At 41.4% G+C, this 26,360-nt stretch overlaps 1 protein-coding gene across 1 annotated transcript; it reads right to left on the bottom strand.

The window, feature by feature from the left end:
• Positions 1 to 182: 182 nt before the first annotated feature.
• On the bottom strand, positions 183 to 24,514 carry LOC311078653 (uncharacterized protein). The gene is made up of 17 exons (XM_084107598.1): positions 24,391 to 24,514; positions 22,629 to 22,940; positions 22,184 to 22,546; positions 21,791 to 21,877; positions 16,531 to 16,578; positions 16,306 to 16,386; positions 6,641 to 6,967; positions 6,210 to 6,551; positions 5,817 to 5,903; positions 2,398 to 2,460; positions 2,230 to 2,271; positions 1,901 to 1,933; positions 1,738 to 1,812; positions 1,404 to 1,432; positions 1,238 to 1,312; positions 1,020 to 1,088; positions 183 to 931 (listed from the first exon to the last, which is right to left on the bottom strand). Exons 1-17 carry the CDS (start codon positions 24,449 to 24,451, stop codon positions 821 to 823), a joined length of 2,205 nt encoding a protein of 734 aa, XP_083963724.1. The 5' UTR covers positions 24,452 to 24,514; the 3' UTR covers positions 183 to 820.
• Positions 24,515 to 26,360: the final 1,846 nt, after the last annotated feature.

The raw sequence follows: 26,360 nt of genomic DNA on the forward strand, positions 1-26,360 counted from the left end.
GTTTGGACTTAGTTGGTAACGTCTGACTAGTTTATTGTCTGTGTGAATTGAAACATTCAGACTTTCACATCAGAACTATGAGGGTAAATTTCAGCTTACAAATATGAATATTTTGTTCTCAAATTCAAATCTACAAGCTCTTGAATTTTGCTACTCTTTTACCTTCATACAAGTATTCATTTAAAATGTGAATTCTAACTTTGAAACTTTCCAGCAAGAGCAAGTTTAGTTACGTCTGTTTTTACAGGAATGGAAGAGACAAAAACTTTTCTTTTAACTAATGATTTTTTCATGCTCTTTATTGTCACATGTGAAAAAAGAAAGAAATAACTTACATGTAATAGCGTGACATATACACACTGCAAAGTCAAATTTTAGAATATTTTATGACAATATAATGTGAGCAGACACTGATGTAATTCTCAGACGGACGTCTCTCTGTAGAAGAAACAGCTGATATACAAGCTGAAGCAAGAGGATCATTTCAGCATGAGCTTCTGCATGAAGATGAAGGTTTTCAGACAGAAATCCAGCGGATAAACAGACTCCAGTCATGGAAGAGGCTTGAGAGACACTAGATTGAGTCTGGCCTGTATGAAAACACATCAGGGCTTCAGTCTCTAACTTTACTGTAGCTGTGATGATATAGATGAGATTCTGTGCTCTGACCAGATGATGATTCACAATAAATCTCATTCATATTCACAGGACATTCAACAAATATCTGCTCGTTCACACACAAATATATAATTCCTCCAAACACCAGAGAGATGAAATCTTCCCGTCTGCTCCTGATATGATGAGATCATGATCTGTATCATTAATGTTTATTTGTGAAGGTCTTGTTCTTGTTCACAGAGGCGTAAAGTTCATCCTGCGGTTGATCTTCTCTTCCTCTGATGGCAGCATAAGTCACTGTATCATCATGATCCTGAAAGAACAGATTCTGTCCATCAATGTTTGAACCAGAGCGATTATTATTATTATTATTATTATTATTATTATTATTATCTACTCACATTGAGTGATTTTACTGGCTTTGTATTGAAAGAAGTGACCTCAGAATAAGTCACATAATCTGTCTGCTCCTAAACATCAATGCAAACGTGCAGAGAGTCAAGTTTAACACACAGAACAGACATATCTCTCACTATAATATGTAGAATAACACAAAAGCTTTTAAATCACATTACTGAACAGACAGTGAACATAATGTTTGATGATTTAGTGGACTCACATTGGCTCTTGCAGCGGGAGGAACGGACATGTTGATCGTCTCATACGTCCCTTTATGATCATTCTCATCTTTGACCTTCAGAACAAACAGTTAAACTGCATGAATGACACTTTATTGAGCTTTAAAGACAGTAATCAAATCTAAATCACTGCATTACTGAACTCACCGCAGAGTCGCCAGTCCCTCTTTTATTATCTGAAAACAAGTGCCTCATGAAATATGAGTTATGATCAAACACACATGAAAAACACAATGTTAAGCATTAAGCTTTTTCAACAATCAGATTTTGTTGAAGCATTAAAATGAATAATAAAAATGATTGTTGACTTGATAACTCGTTGATATTGACATTTCAGGATTTCTCAGCAGGAATAAACTTCTGTTTGAGAATTTCATATAATCCACATGTTTCTATGATACTTACAATCTGAACATGATGTGTTTGTTTGCTCATCTGAACTGTTTTTAATTGTTGTAAAGGAGTAAATCTGAAAACTCACCAGCTCTTTTTCTGCAGATCAGCCAGAGAAGAGCAAGAAGGAGAACAGCGACTGCAGCGACAGAAATCACTATGACTGAAGAAGAGATCGAGCACAGAGTCAGAGACGGACAGGGCAGATTGGGGACAATTATAGACAAAGACAAAACACTGTGATTATGTACCTGGTGTGTTTTTATTCCAAGTGCCTGGTGTTGCTGAAAAGGATGAATTGGGACAATTATAGACAAAGTCAAAAGCCATCGGCACCGAATGAGATTTCAAACGATTCTGATCTTCCTCTGACTTTTGATTAATGTCCTGTGATTTATTTATTGTTTATTGCTCTTCTTTCAAGAAACAAAAGGAAAAAGTCAACTCAACTCTTACATACTGATTATTTATATATGTGGTAGAGTGTCTATATGGTAATATTTCTATAGAATTATGTTAGACAAAGCTGTTCTGTGAATAACATCATCAATGGCGTAAAAGCATCAGCATCATCATGTACCTTGTGTAGAAGGATTCACTGCTGTTGTTGAGCCAGCTGGAGCTGTAAAGGATGAATGTTTGTTCAGATGATTCATACTGTACAATATTACCATTATATTATAACTAGAGATGGACAGGGCAGATTGGGGACAATTATAGACAAAGACAAAACACTGTGAATATGTACCTTTTGTGTTTGTAGTCGAATGACCCTGAGAGTCTGTGCCTGGTGTTGGTGTATCAGCTTGAGCTGAAAAGGATGAATGTTAGTTGAGATGCATCATAATAATATCCAGAATGAGGAGAAGAAGAGGTGAGGCTTAAACTTTATTTTACCAAACTAAAGAGAGAAATCCAACATGAGAACACACACAGCAAAATCCCCAGATTTCATTTTATTCCAATGATCTGTGCCGTTCGTCCGGCTTCTTCACGCAAAAGAAAAACTCTTCATGAAGCGCAGTGAAGTTCAGCGACCTATGTGGCGTTTCCTGATGGATCGAGGTTGTTCGTTAACTTCATTTTATACGTGCAATTCACACGAGCTCTAAGCACATAATAGGGCATTATTTGAGGAGACAGACATTTTTAGTTGCAACCGAAACCATAGTGGACGTTATGGAGTACACTTATTCAATCCCACATTGCACTGCATTAACGAGTGTACAGCTTATGTACGCTCAACGGCTGTCCGAATTCACTCACTCGTTTTCATTCACTCCTTCAAGTGAACGGTGTTAGTGGACTAACGTAGGGAATAGGCCTAACTTAGTGAATGAGGGTTTATGGGGCGATTTCGGATTCAACCCATGTTCTCAAGCAGTGAAAAATAGAGGATAATGACAACGCACTGACAGACAGGACCGAGCAGGAAATATTTAATATGAAACAAAGTCTCAACTTTCAAATTTGGTAAGTCAAAGAAAATTAAACAATAAATAGGCCTACCGTTTTGTGGCTCTGTAATGTGTCGTGACAGATTGCCTCAGTTAAAGCCAAGTTCAAATCCACCGACATTAATCTACTAACTCTCCTGACTGCTTTGTCGGACAAAAATGGTGGATTTTGATTGGTCAGACTCAGATCGCATGTCAATCAAACTCCCTGCAAAGGGTGAATTGACGCTAATTTAAAATTTTAATTTAAAAGTGATTAGGCTTTTTATAAGCAATGTAATTTCTGCTTTCTGGGAGAATTGAGTGAAAGAACCGGAGTGTTATATGAACACACTACTCTCACTGTTTATACTAAACATGTCCTAGAATATGCATAAGTACGCTAATTGGTAGAGTTGGGGTACTCGAACTCGGACTCGGACTCGAGTCCGGACTCGAGTCCAATTTTGAATGAACTCGGACTTGTCACGCACTCGGATGAATTTGTACTCGGACTTGACACGGACTCGGACATTTTAGACTCGGAAAATTTGCCGAGTACAGTCGAGTCCGGGCACTGAAGGACACAATATTATTCAAAAACGAAACGAAACTGCTTACATTGTGTTGTGTCAGTGTTGAGCATTGTAGCCAATCACAGATATGTATATTAAGCGCATGAACACAGTGTCCAATCAGAGGCGTTTTGAGTCACCATGCGGAGAAGTCGCTCAAAACGTATGTTCAGAATCAGCGCGAGTTTTATCCTTTCGCAAATCTCCTCATAAACAACAAAGTCTTGGCGCGATATAAATAAGAGATTCGCTGTGCAGTGCGGACAACTTCAGTGTTTATGACGAGAGTTTCAGTGAGAGTGCAGAACGCGGTAAGTAGGCTAAGTGATGGCTTAAAGTGAGCGCTATTGACAATCTAAATAATATATTTTTTCATGCTTGTAGAGGACCAGTGGTTACGTTCACACTGTAAATTAAAAAGAGTGATAACTGCATTTAAATGTGGGAGAGAATCTGCAGAATTTTAGTCCTGTGAGTCATGAAATTGCGATGATTGACACAGTAACCATAGCAACATGAGAACGCGATAACCAAAGCAACATTTTGGCGTCTAATAATGTTATGATTTTTGTTACATTGATTTAGCCTACACTTTAGTCATAAGTTTACATACACCTTGCAGAATCTCCAAAATGTAATATTTATTTATTTTTTAACGAGGATGATCATAAAAACATTGTTTCTATTTATTACTGCCCTGAAAAATCTTTTTCACATAATGGATGTTAAATAGCCTAGTCCACAAGAAAAAATACAAGACAAATTACATAGGCTTGATTTTAATATTGTGTTTCATTACCTGATTCTTTATTTTTTTTTAATGGTTGTTCATGAGGAAAAATCCTCCAGCTCCTGCACATTCTTTGCTTTTCCAGCATCTTCTGCATATTTGACTCCTTACTAGCAGTGACTATGATTGTGAAATCCATCTTGTCACACTGAAGACAACTGATGGACTCATACACAACTATTACAAACCCTGCAAACATTTAGTGATGCTCAAGAAGGAAGCAACCATTAGGAGCCAGGGGGTGTACATTTTTGAACTGGATCATTGGTGTAAATTGCTCTTATTTTATTTAAAAATTCATTAATTAATTTAGTCCTGCCATTTAGAGGCTAAATAAGATATTAGCATGTAAAACAAAATAAGATAATCAAAATAAATAAAAATTAAAAAATCAACGTCATCTTGCTCAAAAGTTTACTCCTGGCTCTTAATGCATCGTGTTATATTCTTGAGCATTACCTTGCAGAATCTGAAAGATGTACGATAGGTAAACGTATGACTGTAACTATACATTGGAATCATTTTGTAAGGTTTAACATATTAATTTAAGAGCTCAGTGTTGAGACCTTTCACCAGAATTTGATTGACATGTGATCTGACCAGATAATGCAGATACCTGCCATTTTTGTCCGACAAACAAACCAAACCAGATAGTAGATTAAAGTCATTGGACTTGAACTTGAAAAATGTTGTGTATTGAATTCTTTTTGCAGTTCTGATGTTCATTCATGTTTAATTCGTGCTATAACTAGAAGATATTATCAGTTCATGTGCTGCTTGAGTTGAGGCCTATATTAAAGCACCACAAAACGGTGTGTATTGTTTTAATTTCATAAAAATTACAAAATTTGAAAGCTGAGACTTTATTTCATACCAGAAGCTTGTCTTGTCTGTTGGCGCATTGTCAGTGTCCTCTTTGCTCCGCAATATATATTTCACTGTGTGAGAACATGTGGAGTGAGAGCAGAAAGGCTTGTCAGACGTAGCGACAGTAAGAGGGGCGGGTCTCTGTGAAAGGTCAATTTAAAACTATTTAAATCTTTGTGGACTCGGCCGGACTCGACTCGGACTCGGATGTTAAGGACTCGGACTCAAGTGCGACTCGGCCCTCTTTGGACTCGGACTTGGACTCGGACTCGATTGTTAAGGACTTGGACTCGACTCGGACTCGACAATGGTGGACTCGGACCCAACACTACTAATTGGGACACACCATAAAAGTCCATGAAATGAAACTAAAACAACAACTCAATGTGACAATCATACTGTAGAATATGACAGTCATATTTTGATGAGTTAACACTGAAGATAACTCTAGCATTATGCACTGGAAAGCACTGATGTGAGAAAGACAGTGATGATGTACCTTTAGAAACGTGTGTGTTTATAGTTGAGGGATCCTGAGAGTGTGTGATGTGGACTGGATTCACTGCTGTCGTTGAATCAGCTTGAGCTGTGAAGATGAATGTTAGTTCAGATCATTAATACTGTACAATATGACATTCATATTTTAACTTTGATCATCATATTACATAAAAAGTTAATATTTTTGCTGTCAAGTTTCAATTCCTTTATTATTTCCAGCATCACGTTTTGGACTGTTACTTCACTGCAGTTCATTAGTTTGAAGCAATGCTTTGAGTTACTCTTCTGTGAGAGTCAAAGAAGCTTTTGTTCCCTCAGTTTGTTCTGGTTCAGTGATACTGATAGACCTTAGTGTTACTGACATTATGAGGGTCTTCTAACACTGTTTTCTCACCTGAATACTTGACAGTGTATCTGACTGAGGTCTCGAGTTGATTTCTGCGAGTAAGCTGACATCTCCACTCTCTGTTGTCATCTTCATTCAGGAGTGTTGTATTCAGAGTGATGATGAAACAGTGATATTGATCTGATGATGATAATATCTGATATCTGGAGTCTGTCTTCAGATCAACACCAGCCTGATTCACCCACAACAGCTCAATTCCCTCAGAACGGACCAGATCATCACAGGAGAGTTTAGCATATGAATACAACTGACAGGAGAGAGTCACAGAGCGGCCTGGACTGATCTCAGTCTGTGAGGATGATGATGATGATGATGATAGAGACACTGAAACTGAACACAAGACACACATCACAGACTCTTCAATCATCATCTGAGTTTAAAGGGAGAATTTTAAATTTACCACATAATCATAAACTTACCATGAAGAACATGCAGAAATAAACCTGCATCAGGTCCTTGTTTCTGTCCATTCACATATTGTCTGCAGCTGTAAGATCCATAATCTTCTTCTTCTGTGACGTTCTTGATGTTCAGAGAGCAGTCAGACTCCAGACTCAGTCTCTCATGTCTCTCTGTGTCGTTATTCTTTATCCCTAATTTAATCAGGTCAACTACTACTACTAAATGTCTGAATCTGTTAGAGTAGTTCCATGTAGTTGATTTGCAGTCAGAAAGAGCATTATTACAGGACAGACGCACATTTTCACCAGAACTGATGAACACATTCTCCTTCAATCCACTGGTTCCTGAAACACAGTATATCTCAGTGATCATTATGACATATGGTAATAAATGAAAACATAAAACATACCAGCATTAAAAGCAGAAAACTAAAATACACACTGTAAAAAAACTGCGCTGATAAAATACATTAGACAATAAATGAGATCCGTGCCACTAGATGATGATTGTGACCATTAACAAACAGCCATTGTCATCTGATCCTGTTTTCTTTCAGCTTTTTTGCCATAGCAAATGTATTTAAAGACAAAGCTACCGCAGTCAAAGAAAAACTAATGTTCAAAAGTCAAGGGTCCAGAGCCCAACTAAAGCAAACACTGATCACCATAATGGTGACATCAACTGATCTAAACCTCTGCCACCTTTTAATAAAAGCTCTGTTTTCTGTTCTTCTTGTTCCTCTTTCCTTCAGTGATTCTGCTTGTTAGCAGCAGGTGTTCATCAGTGTCTGAATTAACTCACTTGTTTTTATTCACTCAGTCAAGTGGACTATATTAGTGAACTAATGTAGGGAATAGTGAATGAGGGTATAGGGTGTGTTTTAAAAAAGACAAATATCTCCCAGAATGCATTTGTTTCTACGTTATATTGCTGTTTTAACAGAATGTTACTGTCAAAATGTGGCCATTTGTTACAGTGCACACTGTAAAAAATTGCTGTAAAAAAACTGCCACATTTTGACAGTAACAAAATCGGGGCTACAATCGTGCAGTGTGAACTCAGCATTAGATTAAATCAACTGAAGACAAAAGAATACATTAAATCTCTGAGGATCTCAGTGTAGCAAGTTGGGAAGAGAGAAATATTAATGGTATCTTATTTTTATATGATGAACTTCCCAAAACTATTTTCCTTTTAAGTAAAATACTTTCGGTTTCATTTTGCATTAAATACTTGTACAGTGAGTAATTCAATGTTATTGTGGTTAGGAACTATCAATTAAGGTGTTTCGTTAAGTGGGACGCTTATCAGTGTCAGCCTTTAGAGAGTGCGTGAGTTACGTCAGCCTCAGATCGCAAATGGACGCTGGCGAGGCAAGACGCACTTTCCTTCACTCTTTCCTGTTAGTATTGGTATGTTTAAAAGTGCTCATTCGGTTAAAGTTCATTGAATAATAAGCACAATGTGTTTCTGAATTGATTATACATATGTATGTTGTGTATTGTGAGTTTTCTGTGACTTTTATGTGACGCACGTGGAGCTAACTAGTGATTTGTGCACAGCGTATAACGTGGGAAGAGGTCTGCGCAACGGATAGTATTCTGATCAAATTGTCCCATGTGTTTCCAGGTTTGTTCAACTCTTCAACTTAACCAGTATAAAGTGATCTAATTTATGTAATTTGGGTCTATAATGTATATCTGGATTGTGCTTTTGACAGGTATCCTATCTTTATTTCTCATATTCTGTAATACATTCTATCATTTTACTTCCAACTATTACGCTGGTTTTGCGGTTCTAAAGAGTATAATGTGACTGTGCATGATGTTTTGAGGGAATATTTGTTTGATTCGTACAAACATTATTCTTATGTTATTACTGTTACAGTGTTAGTTCAGTAAATACATTGTTTGTTACAGTTATTTTACTAGTATACAAAATGTGTTCTTATTAGCCAATCAGATTTGGTTACGTCATTACGTAGGGGTTAGTTCACTGCTTGTTTACGTTTAGCATCAGATGCTCGTAGGCTCCGGTGCGGATGGTTGTAGATAAACCCATCAGCGCTGGGCAAGAGCATAAAACCCCCGTTGATGTAAAGTTGTGACTTAATAAGTAAAGTTCCTGAACATACTCTCTTTGTTGTGTGCTTCTCTTCACGCCTCCACGGACACTGAGAAACCAACACGAGAAAGCACAACAAGTGGTGTCAGAAGCTGAGCGTGATTGACAGTTATCAGAGAATCGTGAGTTTTGTGAACTGCTGGGACATCCTTTGTTAATCGATGGACATTATAATCACTGCAAACGCTGTTGTGAAGTAGTATTAAAGACTGATTGACCACGTTTGGTCGTCGCATTGACCATCATAAACTCACGATAATAAGAGCTGCACGGAGTTTCCCTTCCCCCATCGGAGAGGCGCGGCGCTGGCAGTCTGCCAAAGATAGCGCTGCTGTTGGCTGCCTGCCAACTTTCACAGACACTACTAAACAGCCAACTTTCACAGACACTACTAAACAGCCCTGCAAATCTACATCGAAGCTCACAAACCAGAATATATTTCAGTATTATATATATATAAATAAATAAAAAAAAGCAACAAAAAAAATAAATAAAAAAAAAAGCAATTTTTTTTTCAAGCTAAATTGTAATATAACATGGATGTGAGTGAGTCAGAAGTCCAACTTGGAGCATCAGCTGCTCCAGACCCCCCACAGTGGCTACAGGCTGTGCTATCACAACAAAATAAGCAACTTCAACATGCCATTTCACCTCTGCTCCAAAGATTGGAAGCGACAGAGGCTAGTTTGTCTGCCCTCACGCAGCAGCGTCATGCCAGTATAGTAACACGTGGTCCCCACCAACATGACAACTCTACCACACTTACAGCTGCCCCTGATAGAACCCTTATGACAGATGGAGATGCTACAGGGCCTTCAGATACTGAACAGCTTTTTGCTGCAGAGCTCGCGGTCATTGATAGACACGTACGGAGCCCAATTAGTCCAACTTCCTCCACACCTGGCCCCGATGTAAGACCTAGAAGCCGTGCACAGGGACCCAGCCGTTATAATGGCTCTTTCAACTTGGGCCCCAACATGCACACACCTTCAACTGCTGCAGCGTCCACCCATCACCTCACAACTCCTCGTGGTAGAGCTTCAGATGGACCTAAAGCTAAACTTGACACTTACGATGGTAAGGATGACTGGGACTCCTTCATCATTCCTTTTGAGCGCAGAGCTGTCATTTACAGATGGAGTACAGTAGAGAGAGTGGATAAACTTCATGAATGTCTACGGGGAGCTGCTGTCAGATATCTGTGCTCATTACCCGAACACATACGTGAAGATTACTTTCTGCTGAAAGAACAGCTGGCTTTCCGATTTGGCCAGAAAGATGGGGGGGTCCGCTGGTGCGTAGATTATCGCCAGCTAAATGACCTTACCATCAAGGACGCATATCCCCTACCAAAAATAGAGGAATGCCTGGATGTGCTGGGTGGTGCAAAAACATTCTCAACACTTGACCTTCAGTCAGGATATTGCCAGATAGAAGTGAATAAAAAAGACAGATCCAAGACTGCTTTTGTGACGAGGTATGGACTATATGAGTACACCAGAATGCCATTTGGTCTGTGTAACGCACCCAGCACATTTCAGAGGGCCATGGAGCTGGTTCTACGAGGGTTGCAGTGGGACACCTTACTGATATACCTGGATGACATAATCATCTTTGGTGAAGATGTGGAACAGTGTATGGAGCGCCTAGCAGTGGTTTTTCAGAGGTTGCAGGAATATGGACTAAAGTTGAAGCCCTCAAAATGTCAGCTGCTAAGAGAGGAAGTCCTGTTTCTTGGTCACGTTGTGAGCGGCGAAGGAATTAAGACCAATCCAGCCCTCATTAGTGACGTTAGGAAATGGAAGACCCCAACCAATGTCCAGGAACTCCAGTCTTTTCTGGGTCTGTGCAACTATTACAGGAGGTTTGTTGCCAAGTTTGCTGAAATCACTACACCCTTGACAATGCTACTCAAGAAAGGGAGTTCCTTCTCCTGGGGAGAGGAGCAGAACAAGGCCTTTGCACATCTTAAAAGGAGCCTCACAACTGCACCCATCTTGGTGTTCCCAATTACATCTGGACAGTTTGTCCTGGACACTGATGCGTCCAACCAGAGCATTGGAGCAGTGCTCTCACAGTTACAGTGGGGGGAAGAGAAAGTTATCTCATTTGCCAGCTGTCTCCTCACACCAGCTCACCAGAGGTATTGTGTCACACGTCCAACTCCTAGCAGTTGTCAGGTTTACAAGACAGTTCCGCCACTATTTGCTGGGGTCTAACTTCTTACTCAGGACGGATCACAACAGTCTAACGTGGCTATACCGGTTTAAGAGACCAGAAGGCCAACTGGCTAGGTGGCTTGAAGAACTCAGTCAGTACAATTTTGTCATCGAGCATAGGCCAGGTACACACCATTCCAACGCTGACGCTCTGTCCCGAAGGACTCTGGATGAAGAACCTTGTGACTGTTATCAAGCAGGAAGAGAGCTAGATAGCTTGCCATGCAAGAAGCTGTCGCTTCTGCCGAAAGCTCTACCATCAGTGGGCCAGATTCGAGGAAGATGTTGATGATGTCATCCCCTTGGCGGTAAGACGCACACACTCCCTTGACCGTCAGAATGAGGATAGTTGCACTAACACTTCCAGTGATGTTAATGAAGAAGGTGATGACAAACCAGGTCCTTCCTCAAACTGGCTGCAACCGCTGAGTCCCGAAAGTCTCAGGGAAGAACAGTTAGCTGACCCAGACCTTTCAGTTCTCCATAAATGGATGTCTGATGGTTCTTTGCCTGCTAAGGAAGAGGTCATGATGCAGAGCCCAGCGGTTCGCAAATACTGGCTGTGTTGGTCTCAAGTAGAGATGCGAGATGGGGTCCTCTATTACCGATGGGATGATGTCAATGGAGATATGTCATCTCTGCGCTTACTTGTTCCTGTTTCCCTGAAGAATGAGGTTCTCCAATCCTGTCACAATCCAGCACAAGCGGGTCATGCAGGGGAGGAAAAGACGCTTATGCGCCTCCGCAGGTGTTACCAATGGTACAATATGGGGAACGATGTACGCCTTTTCGTCAAGAAGTGCCCACAGTGTAGTTCCTGTAAAACAACCAGTCCAATGGGGAGGGCCAAGCTTCAGAACTACCAGGCTGGAGCGCCAATGGACAGACTACACCTTGATGTCCTAGGACCATTTCCAGAGTCCAAGACAGGCAACAGGTACATCCTCGTTATAATTGACCAGTTTACTCGCTGGGTAGAGGCATTCCCTGTCCCCGAACAAGGAGCTGAGACAACAGCAAAGAGGTTGGTGTTTGACTTCATCTCACGCTTTGGGGCTCCCCTTGAGATTCACACTGACCAAGGACGGAACTTCGAGAGTTTGCTCTTTACGGAGGTTTGTCGTCTGTTACAAGTAACCAAGACCCGGACCACACCATATCATCCGGCTTCGAACGGGCAAGTGGAAAGATTCAATAGAACGCTCTTGCAGATGATACGGTGTTATGTGGACCAAAGTCAGCGGAATTGGGATGAGCATCTTCCCTTACTCACTGCAGCGTACAGGAGCACTGTACATTCAGCGACAGGTTTCACACCAAATCAGCTGATGCTGGGGCGAGAAGTTTTCCAGCCACATGACATCTGGCTAAGGATGGACGAGGTTACCAGAGAAGCTAAAGGTACACCTGAGTTTGTCCAGGAACTGCAAGCTAACCTCCAGCAGGCTCATCAAGTAGCGCGCCAGAACTTACGCTCCGCTCAGACTCGCCAGAAAAAGGTCTATGACTTACGAGCCAGAGAGAAGTCCTACCAAGTAGGTGATCTTGTGTCAGTGAGGGTCAGTAGCAGGAGAAAGGGCTACAGTCCAAAACTCCAACCTCCATGGCAAGGGCCATTGGTCGTCACAGCACGCCTTGGACCAGTGCTCTACCGAGTCAGGGACAGACGAAGTGAGAAAGTACTGCATCATGATCGCTTACAACCCTATCTAAGTGACCACATACCTGCCTGGATGCAGCGTCTGCGACACAAATACACCTGCACCGAGGAAGGCTTCCTGGTTCCAATCACTGCTCAGGCACCAAACCCATCGTCCTCTGACAACTCTGTGTCGGAAGAGCCTCTGACCCTGCTTGGAACGGACTCTAACTGTGACCCTATTCCCTGTGGAAAAGGGGACGAAGACAAAAAGGGGGCGACTTGTTCGAGCCCCAAGTCGTTATATGGACTAAAGAAGAAAATAGAAGACAACAAAAAGTTAACTGTTCATCCTCAGTGGTGCAGAAGGGACTCTGGAGAGCTAAAAAAGGGGGGGGGGGGGGGGGGGGGGGGGGGGGTGTTACAGTGTTAGTTCAGTAAATACATTGTTTGTTACAGTTATTTTACTAGTATACAAAATGTGTTCTTATTAGCCAATCAGATTTGGTTACGTCATTACGTAGGGGTTAGTTCACTGCTTGTTTACGTTTAGCATCAGATGCTCGTAGGCTCCGGTGCGGATGGTTGTAGATAAACCCATCAGCGCTGGGCAAGAGCATAAAACCCCGTTGATGTAAAGTTGTTATGAGTCCTCCATCACTCCTCCTGTCATTACGAGTCCCTCCATCACTCCTCCTGCCCTTATGAGTCCTCCATCACTCCACCTGTCATTACGAGTCCCTCCATCACTCCTCCTGCCCTTATGAGTCCTCCATCACTCCTCCTGTCCTTACGAGACCCTCCATCACTCCTCCTGCCCTTACGAGACCCTCCATCACTCATCCTGCCCTTACGAAACCCTCCATCACTCCACCCACCCTTATTAGACCCTCCATCCCTCCACCCGCCCTTATTAGACCCTCCATCACTCCTCCTGCCCTTATGAGACCCTCCATCACACCTCCTGCCCTTATGAGACCCTACATCACTCCACCTGCCCTTATGAGACCCTCCATCACTCCTCCTGCCCTTATGAGACCCTCCATCACTCCTCCTGCCCTCATGAGACCCTCCATCACTCCTCCTGCCCTTATGAGACCCTCCATCACACCTCCTGCCCTTGTGAGACCCTCCATCACTCCACCTGCCCTCATGAGACCCTCCATCACTCCACCTGCCCTTATGAGACCCTCCATCACTCCTCCTGCACTTATGAGTCCTAATCACTCCACCCACCCTTACGAGTCCCTCCATCACTCCTCCTGCCCTTATGAGACCCTCCATCACTCCTCCTGCCCTTATGAGACCCTCCATCACTCCACCTGCCCTTATGAGACCCTCCATCACTCCTCCTGCCCTTATGAGACCCTCCATCACTCCACCCGCCCTTATGAGACCCTCCATCACTCCTCCTGCCCTCATGAGACCCTCCATCACTCCTCCTGCCCTTATGAGACCCTCCATCACACCTCCTGCCCTTATGAGACCCTCCATCACTCCACCTGCCCTCATGAGACCCTCCATCACTCCACCCTCCCTTACGAGACCCTCCATCACTCAACCTGCCCTTATGAGACCCTCCATCACACCTCCTGCCCTTATGAGTCCTCCATCACTCCACCTGTCATTACGAGTCCCTCCATCACTCCTCCTGCCCTTATGAGTCCTCCATCACTCCTCCTGCCCTTACGAGACCCTCCATCACTCATCCTGCCCTTACGAGACCCTCCATCACTCCACCCACCCTTATTAGACCCTCCATCACTCCACCCGCCCTTATTAGACCCTCCATCACTCCTCCTGCCCTTATGAGACCCTCCATCACACCTCCTGCCCTTATGAGACCCTACATCACTCCACCTGCCCTTATGAGACCCTCCATCACTCCTCCTGCCCTTATGAGACCCTCCATCACTCCACCCGCCCTTATGAGACCCTCCATCACTCCTCCTGCCCTCATGAGACCCTCCATCACTCCTCCTGCCCTTATGAGACCCTCCATCACACCTCCTGCCCTTATGAGACCCTCCATCACTCCACCTGCCCTCATGAGACCCTCCATCACTCCACCTGCCCTTATGAGACCCTCCATCACTCCACCTGCACTTATGAGTCCTAATCACTCCACCCACCCTTATGAGTCCCTCCATCACTCCTCCTGCCCTTATGAGACCCTCCATCACTCCTCCTGCCCTTATGAGACCCTCCATCACTCCACCTGCCCTTATGAGACCCTCCATCACTCCTCCTGCCCTTATGAGACCCTCCATCACTCCACCCGCCCTTATGAGACCCTCCATCACTCCTCCTGCCCTCATGAGACCCTCCATCACTCCTCCTGCCCTTATGAGACCCTCCATCACACCTCCTGCCCTTATGAGACCCTCCATCACTCCTCCTGCCCTTATGAGACCCTCCATCACACCTCCTGCCCTTATGAGACCCTCCATCACTCCACCTGCCCTCATGAGACCCTCCATCACTCCACCCTCCCTTACGAGACCCTCCATCACTCCACCCGCCCTTACGAGACCCTCCTCCATCACTCCTCCTGCCCTCATGAGACCCTCCATCACTCCTCCTGCCCTTACGAGACCCTCCATCACTCCTCCTGCCCTTATGAGTCCTCCATCACTCCTCCTGTCCTCATGAGACCCTCCATCACTCCTCCTGCCCTCATGAGACCCTCCATCACTCCTCCTGCCCTTATGAGTCCTCCATCACTCCTCCTGCCCTTATGCTCGTAAGTTAAAAAGTTTACATAACATAACAAAGTTTACATTTTAGGACATTATTCAAAAAATGTTGCAAGTGATTTACTACAGTAAATACATATATATATATATATATATATATATATATATATATATATATATATTTTTTTTTTTTTTTTTTTTTTTTTTTGCAAATATACAGTTTAACTGTTGAGCTAAGTGAACCTAAAGGTATTTATGGTGAGATTTAGCTTCAGCCTGATGTGTGTGAAAGTGGTTGATTTCTCAAGGCTTCGAATGCACACAGCGACACCTGCTGGTCAATGCTAATATTGTGCATGAAGAATGCCTATTTTCCACATTCCCGACTGGAGGACTCGGTATGACAGACAAAGATTTTGCTGTGAACAGTGTATCTAGCAGGTCAAGACGACACTGGTTTCAGTCTTCTAGTGTACGACTGTTGAAGATATATGCATTTCAGGAGTAGCATTTCAGTAACAAACCAATTTTCTCAGAACTGCAGAGACTTTCATCAGGAATGAACAGACAAGATCCAAGAATCACCAAATCAGCTCCATCACACAGAACAGAGAGAGATTATACAGTCTGAATCTGTGCATTACTGTATTTAATATTATATATAAAGCAGTTTATATATGAAGCACAAGAAAATTTAATCTAAACTTGGTGTCACTATTTCTTCATTGTGATCAGAGTTTTTCTCTGTTTTCTGAGAAGAAGAAAATAAAACAATAAACAATCTTCTGTAAGTTTTTGCTATTGTAAATATTGCTGCAGATTCGCTCAAAACTCATATTATTGTAATATTGTCGGCATCTCTATTTCCTCTGGGTGCTTCGAGTCCTTCCTCCCTGCAAAATAAAAGCATTGACTGACCTCTCGTATGTGTTTTTATCATGATTGCAGATTGTTCCAGATCAGATGAGTGTGAATCATCAGATTGTGTGCGGCTCAAAACTCACCAGCTCTTCTTGCACAGATGATCTGAAGAAGAATCACAGTAGGAGCAGCAAACACTGCGATCTCAACAATAATCACAATCACTGCAGGAAACATGAGAGGAAGAAGAGAAACTGTACATGACTGAAGTCAAGGGTATTCAACTATCAACAGTTATTGATGAAGCTTTACAGACTGACTGATAGTTTAATGTTATAAAGCTGTCAGTATAAATGAACGTGTCGTACCTCTGTATAATGATCCAGCAGTCACACAGACTAAAGTTTCTCCTGGATCTGTGGATCACGTCTGTTAGTTCAGTTCAACACATAATGCCACATATACACAACATCATCATCACATAATACTCAAGCTTCACACAGGATTTTCATTTTAGCGGGGCTCAGCTCCCAATGAGTGCATGTAGTGTTGTCAAAAGACCCGGTACTTCGGTACCAAGTTGGTACTAAAAAAATGAAACCGTTATGGTACCAGCTTTTCATAAGTACCGGTGGTACCGAAGTACCGGATTAATCCGGTTCTTGATGCGCAGTCCAAAAGGTACAAAGTTGTGTCCTCTTCATTAAAACACTGAGACATGGCGACCGGCGGCGCTACTGATGCGGTGGCTCTGAATCCACTCATTGACAAGAAAGGAGGAAAGAGCCACATAACGCGCTTTTTCCAGGCACGCCTTTGTTCATGGTTGCACAGCAACGACAGATGCCACGGGAGAGCAAGCGCTTGTGGAAAGAAGGAGAAAGCGGTGGGAACTGCGCTCTCCATGATGACGAGGAAGTATCAGCAAAGAATTTATTTCTAGCCCTTGCATTAGCTTTACTACTAGATATATTTATGGAGATGAGAAATAAAAAGCCGCCCTGTACAGCTATGATCAGCTGTTCGGCCAAGCTTTCGATGTTGTTATGGAAAGGTTTTTGTCACATGACCTGTTGAGACGTTTTCATCTCGCCGCGGCATAGCCTACATCTGAAATAAAGATTTTGCACGCGCAAAAAAATGCGATATGTGAACGGCCCCTAAAGTGGTATCGGGTGTGGTTGTATCGGGGTAGTTTTACGTGAAGTACATGTGAAGTAGATTATTTTCTCTCCTCATCTCCATCACTCTCTTTTTCTCTTTGTTTTTATCTTGCCCGGTATCTTCCCCTCTGTAATAAATGTCGGAACTGGAGAACAAATGATTATGAATTCTTCTGATAAATCCCCAGAAAATGGTATATATTAAACATATATACCATACATAATCTGCATGCTTTGAATGTAACGGATGGAGATGACCCAGAAATAAGAAATGTTAATGTAACAGACAAGGTTGAGATTTTTATGGATGATCTTATAGTTGAACACCTCCGGAGGGACAACGCAAGGAGAGCTCTCAAGACGGAGAAGAAGGAGAGAAAGGCGCTGGAGAAGATCTTCCACTAACGCTCAACTCCCTAAGAACGGACTGATTCATCGTGCACAGCAGTTAATAAAGATTATCAGACGAGTCGGACGATTAAATAAGAAAATAATACATAGGCCCGATACCAAGCTCATGTACTTGTACTCGTAAAAATACCCCGATACCAAAGACCGATACCTCACGTGACGTAACTGACAGAACGTTCCAGTGCACACAGAGACACCAGCCGCAGCAGACACAATGTCAGCCTCAGCAGTGTGGAAATATTTCAAAATCAATGATGACGACCCATGCATGGCAATCTGCACGCTTTGTTCTGCATTAATATCGAGAGGAGGTACAAAAGCCAGTACGTATAATACAAGTAATTTGATAAAACATCTGAAATTGAAACACAAAAGTGAGCACGGCGAATTTGCCACTAGCAGTAGCACTCGGCAACCAACTTTGCAGCAAACCTTAGCAAGACGAGAGAAAATGTCAAGAGATACCCCAAGAGCAATAAAAATAACAGAGATGCTTACCCAATTCATTGTTCTTGACGATCAACCACTCTCAGTTGTTGATAATGTGGGTTTTCATCGCCTTGTTAATGTCAGTCGCCGCTATGTCACAGAGGTCGTATTACCACAGATACACGACGACGTGAAAAGGACATCACCAGCTTGTTGCATGACATAAAAGCGATTAGCTTTACCACTGACATATGAAGTTGTAGTGTAAATCCAGTGTCTCTCATCAGCTTAACGGCACAATGGATAAATGGCGATTTCAATCTACAACAAATCATGCTCCATGCAAAACAATTCCGAGGCTCGCACACCGGTCAAGCAATCGCGGGCATATTTGAGGAAATGCTTGCGACTTGGAAAATTTCCAAAAGTTCTGTTCATGTTGTGGTCCGTGACAATGCCAGAAACATGATAAAGGGCATGGAGGAGGCCGGAGTTTCTAGTCTTCCGTGTGTGGCACATACGCTGCAGCTGGCTGTCACAGAGGGTCTGCTATCACAGCGCAGCATTGCTGATGCCGTTGGAGTCGGGCGCAAAATAGTCGGCCACTTTAAACATTCCAACCTGGCATACTCTCGGCTTCAGGACATCCAGATACAGCTCGGTCAGCCCATTAAAAGACTCCAACAAGACGTACAGACTCGTCGGAACAGCACATTCTATATGGTGCAGTCTTTGATTGAGCAGAAACGGGCCATTGGTGTGTATGTGTCTGAAAACGAGCTCCCTGCAACACTAACAGCAAACCAGTGGAATATTATGGAGAAAATGCTAAATGTCTTGGCTCCCTTTGAAGAAATGACTCGTCAAGTGAGTTCTTCAGATGCTTTAGCCTCAGATGTAATTCCTGCTGTTACTGTGCTACAGAGACTGTTATTGAAACATATGGATGAGGACCAAGGTATCAAAACGATGAAGCGCACTTTGCTTGCTGCTTTGCAGAAGCGGTTCTCCAACATTGAACAAAACCAGTTTTACTGCATCACAACGTTACTCGATCCAAGGTAAAAAAAAATAAATAAAAAAAAATAATTTAAATTATAATAAATAACTTTACATTTTTTTTATTAAATGTATATATCATTCATTATTATATACTATTAAGTTTTTATATTAAATAATTTCATCATAATGATAGAATTAAAAAATAAATAAATGTTGGGGTAATCTATTCAATTTAAATTCTAAAATGCAAGAGTTTTTTTTCTCTTATACTGCATAAAATGAATGCTTATATTGTCATTGTTTTTTTGTTTTGTTTTTTTTTAGGTATAAAGATCGATTCTTCTCCAACACAGACACTGCAAGGCAGGTCAGCGAAATGGTGGTACTGGAGCTGCAAAAAACATCTGCTGGAGAGACAGCCACAGCTGAGGAGCACAGAGAACCAGCTGTCAAAAGGCCTCACAGTGACCAGCCAGGTAGCAGTCTGGACAGTGTTTTTGAAGAAATTGCAGATGCATCTACATCTACGAGCAGATCTCCAACAGCTGTTACCATACAGCTGGAAGCATACCTTGGAGAGACCACTGTGCATCGGTCAGACAAACCCTTTAAGTACTGGGCAGTTAATAATCTGTGATTTCCGGCTCTGGCTCAAATGGCACACAAATATCTTTCAGCCCCTTGCAGTAGCGTGGAAAGTGAAAGATTATTTAGCTCCGTGTCACACATTCTGAATGAAAGCAGAAGCAGACTTGTTGCTGAACATGCAGAGATGCTTCTGTTCCTTAAAAGGAACCTGCCACTTACTTTTGAAAAATAATCCTAATGGATTTGTTTTTTCTTCAAAAACAGAGTGTACAAATGCTGTGAGGAACATCCTTAGCTTATATTTCTTAATTCTTATGAACACTCTTCCTGCAGTTATAGTGTTGCTAGATTTAATAGTACACTAATATTTCACTTTACACTTTCGGCTGTGATTACATTGTTACTCAGTGTTATGTTATAAACATTTGTTCTGTGATTTCTTTGGCACTTTATGACAAATTTGATTGTCTTGTTGTCTGTGATTTCTTTAGCACTTTGACAACTTTGTTACAGGCAGGTAAAAATTACATTAATTATGTCCTTGGTTTTGCCCTTTGGAAGTTATTGGACACTGTGAAATTTGGGCTTTGAAAATTTGTGATAAGCACATAAGAATGATTTATTTTTTAAGTTTATTTAAGTTGTTAAAAATAAAGATGCTGATATGTTCATTAGTCTCATTGTGTTGTTCTTAGAAAATTGCCACATAAAACAAGAAAAAAAAAACCCAGTACAACAGGCATCGGAAAAAAATATCGGTACTCGTACTCGATCCTTAAAAAGTGGTATTGGTGCATCCCTAATAATACACATCGAGAACAGTTTTATGGTTGAAAATGAAATTTCAATTTGCAGGACAAGCTCAAATTACTTAAAGTATAATTTGAGCTTGACCTGCGAACTTAAGGGTTATTGTTAGAGGTGTGTGTGTGTGTGTGTGTGTGTGTGTAACATGTTTAGGTTGTTAGGGCCACATGTATTTTTAAAGGGGAACTGTGAACATCATTTGTGTAATGATGCAGGTTGAAACAAAGGAGGAAGCAGGACTAGGGAACAGGACTCAGGAACAGAACAAACAACATTACAAAGTCAAGAACCCACCAACACTGAAACAAGACACAGGGTTTAAATACAGAGGCAAACAAGCTAAACAAGATAACAAGGGGTCGTGTCTAATCAGAAACACCTGGAGACTAATAAACAAGAAAAACTACAAGGGACTACAAAACATGACACAGGACAGGAGATGACAAAAGTCCACACAAGACAAGGGGAACACAAGACAGGAATCATGACAATTTGCCTCAGATATAGAAAATGTGTGAAACTAGAGAAAGGTCAAAAGGGCTGTGATAGAAAAACGCTTTTGTGTGTGTGTGCTGCATAAAATAGGTATGAAAAGAAAATAGATATTTTGAATATGTGCTTCTGCAAGCCTATGTTAATGAAGGACTAGGATAAGTCCAAAGTTTGACCTTATAAGGGAAGTGGCTGTACTATAATGACAGCCCATAGTTAGAAGGCGCCCAGAACAGGGTTGGGTTAAAAAGCCTTTTGCCTTTGGAATTTGTCTTTGTATTATTCTGAATCTTTTCTAAATAAAAATAAATCATCATGTTGTGGTGATTCGTAAAATGTTTTAAGTAAGTGTAAGAGTAATTTTTCCCTATCAATAATTCATGATTTTTGTAATTAAATATTAATATTGGCAAACGCCCAGTGCATCCGAATTCAAGATTGAGCCGGTTAGAGGCTCCGCCGAGGACCCTGAATCCACATCTTACATCTTTAATCTACAGGTCAGGGCAATGTTTGATTGCAGCAGATTATGGGAATGTTTTAGAAGGATCTAGAGGTTACAGCGGGATAAAAATACAACACCTCCTAAAGCTGAGCTTAAACAACTAAAACAACAACTCAATGTAACAATCATACTGTAGAATATGACAGTCATATTTTGATGAGTTAACACTGAAGATAACTCTAGCATTATGCACTGGAAAGCACTGATGTGAGAAAGACAGTGATGATGTACCTTTAGAAACGTGTGTGTTTCTAGTTGAGGGATCCTGAGAGTGTGTGATGTGGACTGGATTCACTGCTGTCGTTGAATCAGCTTGAGCTGTGAAGATGAATGTTAGTTCAGATCATTAATACTGTACAATATGACATTCATATTTTAACTTTGATCATTATATTACATAAAAAGTTAATATTTTTGCTGTCAAATTTCAATTCCTTTATTATTTCCAGCATCACGTTTTGGACTGTTACTTCACTGCAGTTCATTAGTTTGAAGCAATGCTTTGAGTTACTCTTCTGTGAGAGTCAAAGAAGCTTTTGTTCCCTCAGTTTGTTCTGGTTCAGTGATACTGATAGACCTTAGTGTTACTGACATTATGAGGGTCTTCTAACACTGTTTTCTCACCTGAATACTTGACAGTGTATCTGACTGAGGTCTCGAGTTGATTTCTGTGAGTAAGCTGACATCTCCACTCTCTGTTGTCATCTTCATTCAGGAGTGTTGTATTCAGAGTGATGATGCAGTGATCCTGATCTGATGATAATATCTGATATCTGGAGTCTGTCTTCAGATCAACACCAGCCTGATTCACCCACAACAGCTCAATTCCCTCAGAACTGACGAAATGATCACAGGAGTATCCAGTAAATGAATACAACTGACAGGAGAGAGTCACAGAGTGGCCTGGACTGATCTCAGTCTGTGAGGATGATGATGATGATGATGATGATGAAGATGATGATGATGATGATGATGGAGACACTGAAACTGAACACAAATCACAGATTCTTCAATCATCATCTGAGTTTAAAGAGAGAATTCTAAATTGACCACAAAATCATAAACTTACCATGAAGAACATGCAGAAAAACATGTGCATCAGATCCTGGTTGTCTGTCATTTTGTCTGCAGATGTAAAATCCATGATCTTCTTCTGTGATGTTCTTGATGTTCAGAGAGCAGTCAGACTCCAGACTCAGTCTCTCATGTCTCTCTGTGTCTTTATTCTTTATCCCTCCAGTAATCAGCTGAACTGCTGCTGCTGAATTACTGTTATAGTAGATCCACATAGTTGATTTGCAGTCAGAAAGAGCTTTATTACAGGACAGACGCACATTTTCACCAGAACTGATGAACACATGATCCTCCACTCCACTGATACCTGAAACACAGTAGATCTCAGTGATCATGATGATATATATTAATAAATGAAACATAAAACATACCAGCATAAAAAGCAGAAATCTAAAATACACAATGTAAAAAAACTGTGCTGATAAAATACATTAGACAATAAATGAGATCCGTGCCACTAGATGATGATTGTGACCATTAACAAACAGCCATTGTCATCTGATCCTGTTTTCTTTCAGCTTTTTTGCAATATCAAATGTATTTAAAGACAAAGCTACCGCAGCCAAAGAAAAACTAATGTTCAAAAGTCAAGGGTCCAGAGCCCAACTAAAGCAAACACTGATCACCATCATGGTGACATCAAATGATCTAAACCTCTGTCACCTTTTAATAATTACATCTGTAAACGTCTGACAGAAATAAAGTCAGTCTGGTTAGTAATAAGTGAAGCTGGTAATGCTGTTTGTGGAGTTGTTTAATCCTTTTAATGTCTTTATCTTCAGTTGATTTCATATTTTTTCTGTTCTTCTTGTTCCTCTTTCCTTCAGTGATTCTGCTTGTTAGCAGCAGGTGTTCATCAGTGTCTGAATTAACTCACTTGTTTTTATTCACTCTGTCAAGTGGACTATATTAGTGAACTAATGTAGGGAATAGTGAATGAGGGTATAGGGCGTGTTTTTAAAAAGACAAATATCTCCCAGAATGCATTTGTTTCTACGTTATATTGCTGTTTTAATGGAAAACAGCATGTTACTGTCAAAATGTGGCCATTTGTTACAGTGCACAAACATTGTCAGCAAGATGGTAGAAAACTGTACATTTCTTGTCTATTCCACCCACTGCCACTTATACCAACGACGGAAATAAGCGCAGTTACAGTAGATTAATATGTGGGAGAGCGTTGCCATAGAAAGTGACATATTGTATTGCAATAGATAGCACTATTATACTATATATCAAGTCAATACCAAATCAAAACTAGTAAGCGCATTATTTGTAATTGAAAGGGTTCATTGGCAACATGGTTATAGTTATACTTAAAATAGTTCATAATAGATGTATAAGATGATAATAACTTATACCACTAATTGTACCCAGCATTTTTGTAAAATGTAACCAGAGAGAGAGAGAGAGACCCAGATAATAAAAGAGACAGAGCAACAGTTACAATCTTCTTTTATCCTTTCCCTGACCATGTGACTAAAACCCAAATGTGAGACGTTCAAACTGACCAATCAGATAATTACAACTTCCCCCACTGTACTAAATGTGTGACAATTCATCGACCCCTGAAGTACACACATCTTGTTCTACAGTGATCACTATCAGCCCCTCTGTGCCTTTAGGAACTACAAATGGTCATTGTGGTAGAAAGAGGGGGTCGGAAAACAGTAAAGCAAACGTCTTTGTTCATTTTCAAATATCTTGGATTATTTTCAATCCTACAACGTCTTTAGAGAAAATACAGATTTCTTTACCTGTGAGAAGTGAAGAGAGAATGATCAGTCCCAGCAGACACAGATCACACTTATCAGCCATTTTCGGTTTCTGTCAGTCTTTCTCTTCATTATATATAGTTACAGCTCCTCCTATAAACATCATCAGCTCCTCCTCTGGTTGGTAACTTCCTCTCATCTGATCAAATGAGTGAACACACTGTCTCACACACATCTCCTCTGAACAGTTTATTGGCTACTTTTGCACACAAGAGATTTACTGTTAGTCTCACTTCTTTATTTTAGCAGTTTCCAGCATGCCGTTAAAATCTAGAAAAACAATTATTACATTATTAGTGAAAAAAATGTTTTGTTACTGAAAAGGTTTCCACTATCCATGACTAACTTGTAGAAAATTAATTCTAAAACAGTTTTTAAGGTATTTTGAAATGATTAACGTCAGCTCCAGTTTGGTGAAACAGAAAGTATTTGCACACACTTCATGAGCGTCTGTAAAGCAGATATTAAATGTCTTCAGGAAGAGTTTCTACACATGGATTATAATGTTCTGCTTTACTCTCTCCAGCCCTGAGAAAATAGATCCGTTTATTGATTCTGTATTTATTGTTGCCCCTAAGTAGTGATGGTGAAATGAAGCTTTGTGAAGCACTGGGGCTTTCCCCCTTGAATGTATGGTAAAATGGTTCATTACTGGAAGCTTTTCAACACGTTGCACACTAACGACATCTTGTGGTCAAAAGGTGGAAAAGCTGCCTTTCTGTCCCAGAAGACACATCCATTTTTTTTTATTGTTTCATTTAATAAATCTCCTTGTCCTCTGTAAACCACAAAGCAATACAATTAATCCTCATAATTCATGTGTTAGTGTTGATGTAGTTCTTACACAATGTATGAACAAACAACTGTATGAATGAATTTATGGAAAAAAAAATAATAATAAATGGGACTAATTAACTTGTACAGAAACGGTTCTTATGAATCTGCTTTGATCAACAAATGCAGCCTTATTCACATAAACTTTAGCCTCAGTCCTAATCCTACGAGTTCATAGGCAAGTCTCAAGTAGGCATATATAATCAAAATAAAATAAAATTATTGTGGAATGGTGAAGTGCTTGTGAACTGGGGAGCTGACTGTCACGGTGTGGGTTTGTGTCTTGTTCTTGTCTGTTATGTGTCCCCCTGTCTTTTCATGTTTAGCTGTCTCCCGTTATGTTGATTAGTCTCCAGGTGTCTCTGATTAGCCACGCCCCCTTGTTATCTTGTTTAGCTTGTTTGCCTTTGTATTTAAGCCCTGTGTCTAGTTCAGTCTTTGTGAGTTCTTGATGTTGTAATGTTGCCTGTTCTGTCCCAGAGTCTTTGTCTTAATTCAAGTTTATTTAATAAAACACTCCTGCTTCCTGCTTCCTGCTTCCTGCCTCATAACTGAAGAACTCACCACAAAATGGATCCAGCAGTTATAGCAACCAGGCCCTGAGGAAATTCCTTTCTTCGATGTTCCAAGATGGCCAGCCTATTGAGAGGTATGCGAGGGACTTTTTGTCTTGCTGTCATCTGGGAGCGACACCCAGCTCATGGACCTGTTTTGGAGAGGGCTGGATGATGACTTTGCTCAATTGATGCCGGAGGACTATACCGGCTGGACCCTAGAAGGGTATGTCAACCTGGCCCTCTCCTTGAGCGGTTCGGCATTTACTGTGGGCTTGGCTGATGAAACACCCTGCAAGCTCACAGTACCCCCAGAGCCCTCACCGCTGGTCATGTCCAGTCCAGAGTCCATGTCCCGTCTGCCCAGCCAGAGTCAGTTCACGTCTCTCCCGCCCGGCCTGGGAATCGTCACGTCTTGCCAACCATCAAGCCAGCCACTGGATTGGTCTATGGACGTACGGGACAGGTTTCCAGCCTGGCCGATCCCCCGCTTATGTCTGCATGTGCTGCCAAGAGGGCCATCGTTCAAGGGTTTCTTTCTGTCGAGCCTACGTATCACGGCAC

The sequence above is a fragment of the Abramis brama genome, assembly GCF_963993115.1.
Source record: "Abramis brama genome assembly, chromosome: 1".
Taxonomy (NCBI): Eukaryota; Metazoa; Chordata; class Actinopteri; order Cypriniformes; family Leuciscidae; genus Abramis; species Abramis brama.

Bases quoted from the DNA above. Each gene is read 5' to 3' on its own strand.
- LOC311078653 (XM_084107598.1), bottom strand. From the start codon at position 24,451: ATGGCTGATAAGTGTGATCTGTGTCTGCTGGGACTGATCATTCTCTCT. The intron at 22,547-22,628 runs GTAAGTTTATGA...ATTTGTGTTCAG, and splicing joins TTTTCTGCATGTTCTTCATG to TTTCAGTGTCTCCATCATCA. The intron at 1,089-1,237 runs GTGAGTCCACTA...ATTGATGTTTAG, and splicing joins CTCCCGCTGCAAGAGCCAAT to GAGCAGACAGATTATGTGAC.